The 12,292-nt window shown below is 48.1% G+C and overlaps 1 protein-coding gene across 1 annotated transcript in view; it reads right to left on the bottom strand.

Moving 5' to 3' along the window:
* Window positions 1-7,771, bottom strand: part of JADE2 (jade family PHD finger 2) — a 120,032-nt gene extending 112,261 nt beyond the window's left edge. The window contains exons 1-2 of the mRNA XM_057540157.1: window positions 7,442-7,771; window positions 990-1,102 (exon numbers count right to left, since the gene is read on the bottom strand). Coding sequence (XP_057396140.1) covers window positions 990-1,079 — 90 coding nt within the window. The 5' untranslated portion in view covers window positions 1,080-1,102; window positions 7,442-7,771. The remainder of the gene's footprint in view (window positions 1-989; window positions 1,103-7,441) is intronic.
* Between the last annotated feature and the right edge of the window lie 4,521 nt (window positions 7,772-12,292).

Raw genomic sequence — 12,292 nt, 5'->3', positions numbered from 1 at the left:
CCAGGGGCATGTTGAGGCCTAAATCTTCCCAAGATGATGGGTAGTTAATGTCTAAAAATGTCTGTAAAAGGAATTTTATAATGAGGACCACTGGCCAAGGATCAGGAGACCTTGGCTCCACTCCCTCCTGAGTGCTATCATTTATTTAACACTTTGGTGACCTTACCTGGCACAGAGGGACACTGTCTTTATATGGGATGTCCATGAGGCTCAAACAGATGTGTAAATAAGCAATTTCGAGAGTGCCAAGCTGCTCTACCAACTGAAGAAAGCACTCTTGCTGTGGGTCTGGCTGTTTCTGTTTCTGGATGGAGTTAGCCTGCCTCAGCATTTACAGGTGTTCCTTTCATGGACCAGCTTTCAGGTGTGCATCTCTGTGGCCTAATGAACAAATCCTCACCAATGATGAGACACCCTACTCAGATCCATTCAGCCATGGCAGCTGACAGGGCTTAGTGATGGCAGTCCTGATGGTTAGTCTAGTTTTTAACTAAAGCACTTCTTCCCATTGCCCTGGTTGCAAGACAGTGGCCAGCCCTCTGACACTTTCTCTCCACCCCATGTCTTGCTTTGTCACAGACAACAATTTCCAAGTGGACTAACCATCCAACATGATTCCTGACCCCCAGCATCACAGTTCCCGGACCTGCTTAATGTTCCTTACCTTTTCCCATTGGCTCTTGCCACACTGCAGGATAGCCTCTGTCTGAAATCTTAGCCTCCTGAATTCTACCAGAGGCCTTGACCTCCTGCTTTCTAGATTTTTCCAGTCTGCTCTCCACTCCTGCTCTTGCACTTTAACAAAGACTTTCTGTCCCGAGAGGCTTCAATTGATTCTCCAGTCTGGCCGCATCAGAGTCATCTGAACAACCAACAATTTTCTTAAACCCTATATTAGTTAGGATAATGCTAGATGCTATAACAAACAAATCCCCAAATGTATATTGGCTCAGACAATATAGTTGATTTCTTGTTCACAAACAACTCACGTGGGTGTTCCTGATCAGTGGTGTGTGTCCTCCAAGTGATGATTTAGGGACCGGGATCCTTCCACCTTGTGGCTCTGCCATCTCCAACATGTGGTTTCCAAGGGGGCCTCAAACTAGAAGAGAAAAAGAAGGGTGGAGAAGGCACATCTGCTTCTTAACTATTTGGGGCTGGAAAATACATGTCATCCCTGATCAATATTCCATGGGCAAGAACGTGTCACTTGACTCCTCTCAGATGTAACAGATGTGAGAGGAGGGGTATATGCTGGGAAATGTAGCCTCTGCTGGGAAGCCCCTTCCTAGCCTCAACTCTGTTCTATGGCAGGGCAAGGGATACACTTTTTTTTTTTGGTGAACAGTTAGCTCTCTCTGCTACACACTCAAAAGGAAATGAACCTTCTGCCACAACTGTCTTGTAAGACTGCAGCCCAAGTACTACAGGCCGACCAACCTTCCTGCCTTCTATGTCCTGGAGAAGACCCTGAGGAGGACAGGTCAGTGCCAATGCAGATTTATGACCTCCAAAGCCACCAGGGCCCCTGTATTGCTAGGCCTAGGTCAGATTCTCTGGTATTTCCCCTAACAGGTGTTCCAAGCATCCTCTCCTTGCCCTCAGCCCCTTCCCCACCCTCATTCTCAGCAGGTGAGAATTTTAGGGCCGAAGGGCATGATACCCCTCCACTTCTTCCCCTGCCCTCTCCTCCCCAACCACACTCATGTAAATTTGTCTGTGCCCACATTCCCTCCAGCTTCACAGCCTGAACTGCTCCCTAGATTTCAGACCTGTGTGTCCATCTGCCTCAGACTGCTTCCACCTGCATGTACATAGGTCCTTCATACTCACCATGTCTCAAACTCAACTCACCATTGTCCAGCCCATCCCCCTCCCCCAAAGCTGCTTCTCCTCCTGGGGTTTCTTTCTCCTGTGATGGCGACACCCTAACTACATGGTTGTCCTTGCTGAAAATCTGACGGTCATCGTTGTCTCGTTTCTCAGGTTAAATCCTGGCCAAAACATTTCTTGAATCAGTTCCCTCCACTTGTTTTACTCAGTTCAGGTCATCACTTCCTGCTCAGATGCCTGTAGCCACCTCCTAACAGGTCTTTATGCCTCTAATCTGTTCCCCTCCAACCACTCTTCACGGGCAGCCAGAGTGACAGTTCTACAGTACAAATCTGACCACAGCACTCAGTTTCTTGAGTGAAGTATGGACTTTCTTCTGAGGCCCCCGAGTCCCCACATGACTGGCCCCACTGCAGCCAGCCCCTTACTTTCCATGGCACTCCAGCAACACTAGACTTTCCTCTGGCCATGCCCTGAGGATCCTCGATGCCACACTGGGGTCATGGGTGAGTGCTGCTAGAATATCCTTTGTTTTCCTCTCTCTGTTCTTATCACACTCCTTGGTAAAGCTCATTTTGCGTGTCTGCTTCCCAACACTGCAAGGGCAGGAGCTAACACTTTGTCTCATGATTTCAGTGTCTGGGACAGTGCTCATCATACAGTAGGTGCTCAGTACATGCTCAGTGAATGAATGAAGATGGTGGAAAGGAACCCGTTGAAGGTATGGAAAATCTTGATTTAGATATGCTTGCCTTATGCTGAATGAACATTTCCTTCTCAAGAGAGCCAAAGTGTGTGTGTGTGTGTGTGTGTGTGTGTGTGTGTGTGTATTTATCTGTGAAATCTGATCCTTTGCCTGAGAGCCTCCCATCAATTAATCATGACTGGCCATTCTGCACAAAACCTCTTCTCCCAAAGCACTTTGCACAGAGGGGCTGAGCTCTCCCATCCTGCCAGTGCTGTGGGCTTAGTTCCTACCACATGACTGGCCTGGGCAGTAGACTCACACCCATGCCTCCCAGTGGACCTCCATGGGGACCAGGGAGGAAGCCAGAAAGGAGCATGGTCCCCCATTTTTAAGATAAGAAAACCTGTTCATAGGAGATGAGGTGATTGTACAAGGATGCAGAGTGAGGCAGGTATTTGTTCTTTTCTACTGTATCATAGACCCACTCTGCCCCCTGCTCTCTGCAGCTGACATAATGCCCCGTGGTGCCAACACAGACCCTGGGCTCTGTGGGAAACTGCCTCAGACACCACCCCAGCTCCTTAGGTCATAATACATCTTGCATGTCAGCTACTCCCTTGGGTAAGGAATTATTGGAACAGACACTACCCAAGCTGACGCCAGCATAAAGAGGACTCTCACAGAATCCAAATGCACGAAGTCATCCCAGGAACTGGAAGCTCATTAGACAAACATTTTGTCTTTTGTGCTGGACTACAAGCCCTTTCTCCCTGCATTTCTAATTTCTTCCCTTTTTCACAAAACCCTTAACCATCTTTTACAAGGCCCAACATGACCGCCAGTTCTGAGTCAGCCTGACTCACAACTCCAGGGCCCGCAACCAAAGAAGCAGAGTGTCAGGGCCTTGGGAGCACTTGGCTGGCTCAGCCTGGGTGATTGTTGGTTCTCCCAGGCTAGGCTTTCAGCCCTGGCCCATCACCTGGAACGTGTACAGCATATCAACTGGTACAAACAGGGCAGCAGGGGTTGTCGGCAGGCGAATTCCAAGGAGGGATGTAGGTAGGGAGCCAATTACAAGTGTAGGGAAAACTGTGAAAGATGTTGAAATTTAGTGGTTGTCCTGAATAACTTACCCACCTAGGTTCTTTCTGCCTTTTGTGTCTTTGACTAGATATTTCTCAGCTCTAAAGATGGAAGTGAAGTTGTAAAACCTTGATAGTAATGCAAATAATTCCTGTTCACAGTTATACAGATTGTGTCTAGTGGAAGACAATTGACTATTGCCTTGTGGATTCTGACCAATTTTGCATCCATTTCTGAAATGATTTCAGCATTCCTTATCTGACTATCATGTGTGATAGTTTGAGTTCTCCTTTGAATTGGTTGTAATGTTTTAGTGGTTCTCTCATTAATTAATGAGTTAAACTAAATCTTTGACACATATTAATTTTATATCTTGGGACAGACATGATTATATCCTCTTTTAAAATTTATTGTTAAATACAGACAAATCTTGTGTGATCACATACTCCAGAAATATTATTGATGCAGAGAAAAAAATTTAGGATACACAAGAAACTGTTAGTGTTCACCTGTGGGGAAGAGGGAGGGAGGAGGCACTTACTTTTCATTTTATATCTTTTTGTACTATTTTAATTTTTAAACTATGTTAAAAGAATTTCAGTGGAGGTTGGTCAGGCAAAGGTTTAAGGGCCGTCTGTTTTCTTTTTTTATACTTTTCTCTATAAAAAAAATAATAACATTAACTATAATTATTTGTTAAGCTGTACATATGGTTGTTTGAACTTTTCTGATTGTATATTATATTAAAAAAAAAAACTGATACATGTTAAAATTTAAAGGAAAAAGCAAACCAAATAGGAAAAACTACATCTTGGCATATTGCTCCAAGCCAGCCCTGGGCAGCCAGTGGTGGTTACAATGTGCTGCCTGTCCTCAGGGAAGAGGATAAGCTTCAGGCTCCACCCACAGGCCAAAGGGTTCCAGGCACCCTCCCTCCACACACACCTTGTGTCAGGGGCTGTGCAGGTGAGGGACCTTCCTCACTGTTCAATACCTGTCGCATCCCCTCCCTTCCGCCTTCCTGGCAGCCCAACTCAGGGAACACTGATGGAAGATCATTCCAGAATGGGAACATTCCTTCCCCCTTCCCTTCCTCTCCTGACAACTGAGAGGCATCCCGCCCTCCCTGGCTTGCAGCTGAAAGGGAAGAATGACTGCCAAACCACTGCTTGCACAGCAACGCACTTCTGAGCAGGGTACACACAATTTTTGTCAGTTGAATCCTGTCTTCCTCCTGACTTACATGATGGTCCAGATATGCTCTGGCTTCCATGCCCATGGGTGGTTCACCCACTAGTAATGGCTCCCAACACTTCATATTCTCTGTCTTCATTAACCAGCCTATGAATTGGCATTTTTTTAAGTTCATGAGGATGGAACCTTCCTTCTAGGGAATTTCCCCAAGTTTGGATATTTGTCTCTGCTGTTTTCTTAGTGTGTGTGTGGTGAGGGAGGCAACACCCACAGGCAGTGGGACCACTTCTCAGCCCCAGGAGCCTCCCCTGACCTTTGGCATGAGCGTGTGCAGTCCCTTGCATTGGGCACATCTGCACACAGGTGCCTCATTAATGAACTCTGGCCTAGGAGGACCAAGGAAGAAGGAAGGCATGAGCCTCCTCTCACGTGCTGAACACCTGCAGCTAGCCTGACTAGAGCTGACCCTTCCCACACTTACCCACTAAGCACAGAGTTGCAGTCACCCCCGAATCCTGCGGCTGCTGCCCCATGCACTCCAGAACACTCTCCTACGCAGCACACCACTGCTGTGGTGGGGGGGGTCTTTACGCCTAGTGCCACTACTTTGGATGTTTGAGCCCAGACACTCAATGTCGTATGACTACATCACTCTCTCCCTTAAGTCCTTCAGTGGCTCCCCATTACCTGCAGGATCAAGTCCAAGCTCCACGGCCTGGCCTTCAAGCCCCTTGCTTCACAATCTGGCCCTAGGTATACCTCTGGCACCATCTCCCTACACCATGTACCCCCCTGTCTAACCATTCAGCCCAGGCACACTGGAGTCCAACTTCTGTGTAAGTCTAAAGGCTGTTTTCCAAGCCCTTGTAGCTGCCCAAAATGCCTCATTTCAGAATTGCATTATACAGATGCAGATGCAGGCGTGCCAGTGCCTGTTCTAATGCAGGGCCTTACCCTGGTGCTCACACCACCCCTGAGGCTGCACGTGGCTGAACATCGCACAGGTCACTTTCCAGAACGGCTCTCTCCATGGGAGCAGCTGCAGATTCCTCCCACCTCCCCAAAGCTCACTGCCATGGAGCAGAGGCAGTTGTATTAGGACACATCACAGCATCTTGCTGCCAAAGTGACAGCTACAATTATGTTTTGGCTGACAGCTAGAGATGAGAGAACGTACAAACAGCCAAGGCCTCATGGGCCTTCATGACTCAGCAGTTTGTGCTGTATGTCCAGCTGGTAGGTGAGGTGGGCCCAACCTGTCTGCCGTCCAGGCCCCACCTTGGTGGGCAACCTGCTGGCTACAGACCTCAAGTTAATACCTGGGGCCCTCAGGTGAAGTCCTCCACTGGGCAGTGATAGTTAATGCCCCCAAGGGCCACCCCAGGCCCAGAGGAGTGGAAGAGTAGAGTGGTCAAGCCCAGGCAAGGGCCAACCCAAAAGACAGGCACTTGATTCCTAGGCAAGCGCAGGGGCAGGCAGCGCAAAGGGCCAAGCTGCCCAGGGGTGGACTCCATCATGCCGGGCAGCCTGATGCGGGCTGTGCTTGTGAGGGACAGAGGGTCTCTCTTGAGGCTCAGGGCACCACCTCCGTGAGGAGCCTCAGGGCCACAGGCTATGGTGTCAGTGTAGGGCCGAGACGCTACAGCAAGAACAAGCATGCAGCAGTGGCAGCTCCCACTTACTGAGTCCTTCCATGTGCCAGGCACTGCGCTGACCGCTTCACATACATTCCTTCTCTTCCTCTTCCCCACAACCCACTGAGGTAAGTTCTGTTATTGCCGCCACTTTACCAGGGAGGAAACTGGGTCTAAGAGAAGAATGTGATGGTGGCCACATGGCTGGCAAGTGTGGAGATGGAATTTGAGCCCAGACAGTCTGGCTCCAGAGCTCAGTTATGCCTCATTATCCTGGTTCGACCCTTTCAATCCAGTCTTAGTTGACAAAGCTAAGAGACCCCCAGCACATTCCTCACAGAGTGTGAGTTGAGTTGGGGCCTCCAAGTACACTTTGGCCTGGAAGCCAAGACATTACCAAGGAAAATAAACAACAGCTATTTCAGGTGACAGGTACTGGGCTATGGAATGGGGGGAGGTGAAATTTTAAAACTACCAGGATTTCCTCATTGTACGTATTTGTATGTTCAGCAGAACAAGCGTCATCAGGAAGCTGCTGTGTGGCCAGTGTTGCCCCTGGAGACAGAGGGCAGGAGCAGGAATGGTCCTTTCTCTCTGACCTGCAGGCCTCCTGAGCCCAGGGCTTGCCTCTTACTCAGCCCTGACCTGGGCTCTGGCTCAGGCCCTGGGAGGGGTGGGCTCAGGGTCTTGGGGTTCTCTGAGGAGCACTGCTGCCCTTCTTAGGTCCCTCGTGAGGCAGAAACTGCCTGTCCTCGCATCCTGTCCAAAGGCATGCAGATTGGAGACAGTAGGCTAGCAACTCTGTTCTACATGCTTCCAAAGTGGGCGTCTGAAAGGCCAGCAGGGCTGGGACGCGGGAGCGTTTGTATTTCAAGTGGCTGCTGCCCATGAATCACCAGTTTCATTCTGTGCTCTCAGCTCCACAAAGGCATCATTTCCACCCAGCCTCACATGGAGCTGGCGGCCAGAGCCTCTTAGTGGGGCTATAAATAGCATATCATCAACTCACCTCTCCTGAGCTCATCACAGGCTCTTAGGTTTACTGTGTGTCTTCCTGCTGCCTGCACGTCACCATCACTCAGATTTCCCAGGTGAGGCCTGGCTGAGAGACCCAAGGCACACTCTGGGGGCTGCAGGGTTTGGGTTCTCAGAGCTGTTCAGGGTGACAGCGAGGGCAACGGCAGACTTTCGAAGAGCTTGGCATTTAACGTGTCATAATAATAATCTCGGGTCTCTGAGATCCTCTCCAATTAAACGCAGCAGCAAGGGACTGTCATTTCTCCAGGAGTCCTAGAAATAAAAGGCAAAGGACTCATCAAGACACACCCAGAGAAAGCCACCCGGAGTGGATAGCAACAAATGAGAGGTTTCATGCCTTCCCGTGGACTTGTCTCCTAACACTGAATGAAATACTTTATGACTCTCTGGCTTCAGAAGTGAGATACACTGAATGAAATACTTTATGGCTCCTTGGCTTCAGAAGTCAGATCACATTTTTTTTAGTATTACTCAGAGCTACCATTATGGAGTGTTCCCTGCGTGCCAGGCTCTGTGCCCAGCCTTGGCATACAGCATCTCATCAAGTCATCACAACAACCATATTGAGTTAACTGCTAGCGTCATTGGCTTTCTGTCAGTGAGGAGGCTGAGGCTCCCAGAGTCACAGGGACAGGGCTGCTGGATTCCAGAGCCCAATCTCTGAACCACCACACTTTCTGCCTCCTGCCGAAGAAGACTGTTTGTGTGTCCACGTCCGTGTCCATATGTAGCCATGCATGTGTCCGTGTGCGTGTGCAACTGGAGGGATCTGAATCGTAGTCTCCTTTTCCCAGCTTCACATACTCCCCTCCAAGTGGGAGCCAGATGCTTGCAGTCATCTTCCCCCAAGTCCCAGGCCCCTTTGACATCCTAAATGTCCCCTGTCGCTATCTTCTCCTACATCTGATCTTCTTCTAGGTTCTCCTGCAAGAGGGGCCCAGCCTCCATTTGGCTCTTCAGGCCCAACTTGATGGTCTTCCTCATGCCTCCCTCCCCTCAGGTCCTGAAACAGGCAGGGGTCAGGTGGGACTCCCTCTCTCCCCTTTGCCCTCCCCCCACTTCCCACCCTGAAGGCAGCCTGCCTCCAATCTGTGTCCTCCTTTGCCTCCCAGAGCCACAGCCCCGTGTTTGAGGTCTGGAGCCCTTTACTGGCATGTCTCAATAGCCTTCTAGGGCTTCCCTGGTGGTGCAGTGGTTGAGAATCCGCCTGCCAATGCAGGGGACACGGGTTTGATCCCTGGTCTGGGAAGATCCCACATGCCGCGGAGCAACTAAGGCCCATGCGCCACAACTACTGAGCCTGTGCTCTAGAGCCCGTGAGCCACAACTACTGAGCCCGCGTGCCACAACTACAGAAGCCCGCACGCCTGGAGCCCGTGCTCCACAACTAGAGAAGCCACCGCAATGAGAAGCCCGCGCACTGCAACGGAGAGTAGCCCCCGCTCGCTGCAACTAGAGAAAGCCCGCGTGCAGCAACGAAGACCCAACACAGCCAAAAATAAATAAATTAAATAAATAAATTAAAAAAAAATTAGCCTTCTAGCTCTCTGCTGCAGCTGCTGAATGTATTAGAACACAGATTCTTGGTCCCCTCCCCAGAAACCTGAAACAATCTAGCAGGGTGGAGGCCAGGGTCTGGATTTTTAAAAAGCTCTCCCAGTGGTCTTTGCAGCCAGGATTAAGAGCCACTTTGTCTAACTGGCCACCTAGACTCCAGCCTCTCCCTGTTCCAAACCCTCCCACCCACAGCTATCAGCTTAATTTTCTTAAAGCACAGTTTATCTCAGGTCACTGTCCTGCTCAAGATTCCTTGGTGGCTCCCCACTGCCTGTAGGCCAGTGCAAAGTCCTTGGTGTGGCATTCAAGGCCCTCTCCATCCTGATCTACTCATCCTGCTAACCCCTTGCCCCACCCACAGAGCCACGTTTCCCTGTGACAGCCTCCTGGCCCTGCTCTCTCTCCTTAGCTTGTCTGGACTTTAGATGTCAATTGAAACAGCAGTGATCCTTCCCTAAGACTTTGAGCCCTTCAATAAGAGGAATGAGGAATTATTGCTAAAATGCCCTCTTAATTCAAGAGTCATGTGTGCAGCTTTAAATGAAGAGGGTTTGTGTGGCTGCAGATGAAAGGAGATCCGCCAGCAGATACAACACAATAGCAGTAATGTGTAAACACAAGATAGCAGGAGAGGTGGGGCTCATGATTAATTCAAAGAAGATGGTATTTCAGCATTCTCCCTGCTTTTATTCAAGCCCAAAAGACAGAGCAGGTCTGGTAAGCACTGGGGCCGGGACCATGTTTCAAAGTGCCTCTCATGCTTTTCTGTCCCCATTCCTAGACAAAAGCAGAGAAACCCACTTGGATCTCGTTCAAAAGGTCAGAAGTGTTTTACTAATATGATTAAACAATGTGTGTGTTTGGACTTTGCTCCATTTCCCACAAAGAAACACCTAGCCCAAAACGTAATAAAAAGTGGATTGACAGCAGGAGTCATTTCAGAACGTGGCCTGGAAATTGTTCCCCTCAAGTACTTCAGAGTGAAAATGGACTCTAAAGAACTTCTGGCTAAATGTGACAAAAGAGCCTCTCATGAATCTCCATCTGCTCCCTCCCAAAGCCCTACTACAAACAACCATAAAGGAGTAAAAAGAGTTACAAATCCACAAGGTTTATGCAAATAAGGGAGGACATGGCAGCAGATGAAGTATGTCAGCACATTTTTGGAAGGCAGGAAGCAGAGGAAGGAGTGGCGAGTCACATGGCAGCAAGGGGGAGGCTGAAGGCCTGATGCCTACAGAGGGCTTCTGGGTGAGAAGCGGGCAGACTGCTGGGACAGGGAGGGCAGAGCTGCACATGGGGCACGGAGGGGGGAACTGGTGGAGACTGCATGAGAGCACAGTCCCTGTGGGCAGTGGGGTCGCCACACCTCGCTTGCTCCTGCAGGGGACTTCAAGTGCCCATGGGGAATTTGGGTCAGCTCATCAGGCACTATGGAGGGTGAGTATGGAGTACAGAACTGAAAATATGGGGACTAAATGGAAACCCTGATACTAAGAGGTAAACTTCCAGCCCCTTTTCCTCACCCTGCTTCTAGGAAGCCTGGCAACCAGGCACACCCCAGGCTGAAGACTCAAGAACTCTTCTGAGGAAACCGAGCAGACTCAAGGGAAAGGCCTACAGATACAGACATGATACCGTTACAGACGCCCAATAGAAGAGCCAGCTCATGACCAGCCACCTTCTACAGGGCAATCCACTGGTAGACAAGCTCTACCCAAGCATGCTGACCATCCAGTCATCTCTTCAGCACATGACTCTTAAATATGATCTGAGAGCCAAGATCCCCAGACATTTAAGGAAAGCCTCAGGCATGAGAGATAGGTGTGGGGGAGGGAGGAAGAATGCATAAGTTTAGAGAGGAGAAGAAAGCTTTACAAATGCTATGAAATCTTCAGGGAAAGAAAAGAAGATTTCTCTCTCAAGGTTCATTTTCATGAAATGTCAGAACACCAGGGATAAAGAAAAGACCCCAAAAGGACTCAGAAAAGAAATACAGGTCAATTGAAAGGATCAGGAAAAGATCAGAAGACACCAGACTTCTCAGCAGCAACACTGGAAGCTGGAAGATAATGGAGTCAGGACTTCAGAATTCTGAGTGAGAATTATTTATAGCTTAGAAATCCAAACCTAAACCATTAAGAGAAATGGTAGAATAAAAGACACTTGAAGACATGGGAGATCACAAGTAATTTGCCTCTCATGCTCCCTTTCTCAGGAAGCTCTCCACCCAAATAAGAGAACAATCCAAGAATGAGGAAGACATACCCAGGAGAGGGCATAGGGATTCCCAGGATGATGGTAAAGGAGACCTGGATGCCAGGGGGGCAGTAGGCCTAGGGATGTCCCCCTCTGAGCCAGAGAATAGAGGACTCAGGACAGAGATGAGCCAGATGGATTACCTAACAGGTGTGACTAGGTGGAAAATTACGTTGAGGGGCTATTAGATGGTTGTGAGAATTAGTTGTGAGAATAAGTTTGTGAGAAAAAGTTTACCAAAAACTGAGTCAATAAAAAATCTGAGGCAATTGCTACCTACAGAAAACCCCACAACACAAAAACTGTAAAAGATAAAGGCAACACAAAAAAATTTACAGAGCCATAATAATGTTAACACAGATTATTGATTTAACCAAAGGCTGTGATACAGTGTTGGGAAGCTGGAGGAAAGGGAAGGAGGATGTAGGTGGAAGAAGGTAAAAGAAACCAATCCTCATCTCCCATGGTTGCAAGAAAATGGGTAATATTTAAAATTGACAAATCAACAAAAGAACACTATAAATATATGATTTAGAAAGATGGGAGAGGAGGTTAAAACTGAGAGAAACAGCTGAAAGCATTTAACTGGGTACCTCTGAGCATCAAACAGGGAGCTGGGGTTGGGTGGGATAAGAGACTGCTATTTTCACCATGTCTCTTTCAGTACTATTTGACTTTTTAATTTTGGGGGTATATATGTTATTTTTATGAAAATTTTAAAATTAAGAAAAATTAATAGAAAATATTTTAAATTGACAAAAACAAAAATTTTAAAAGTGTTAGATATGTATTAATTACACCTCTGTGATTTGTTTCTGTCCGATTGATCTTCCTCATCATTCATTCATTCATTTTTCTTTCAAAGTCTTAAATATTGATTGGAAAAATGTGGCAGGTTGCCAGAGAAAACACATTTGGGATATACTTACACTAAAAAATTATTTGTTTATCTGAAATTCAAATTTAAGCTAGCTTCCAGTATTTTTTTGTGTGTGCTAAATCTGGC

The sequence above is a fragment of the Balaenoptera acutorostrata genome, chromosome 2 (genome assembly GCF_949987535.1).
Source record: "Balaenoptera acutorostrata chromosome 2, mBalAcu1.1, whole genome shotgun sequence".
NCBI lineage: Eukaryota > Metazoa > Chordata > Mammalia > Artiodactyla > Balaenopteridae > Balaenoptera > Balaenoptera acutorostrata.
The sequence above is the reverse complement of the archived record's forward strand: the minus strand, read 5'-3'. Positions and strand labels throughout refer to the sequence as shown.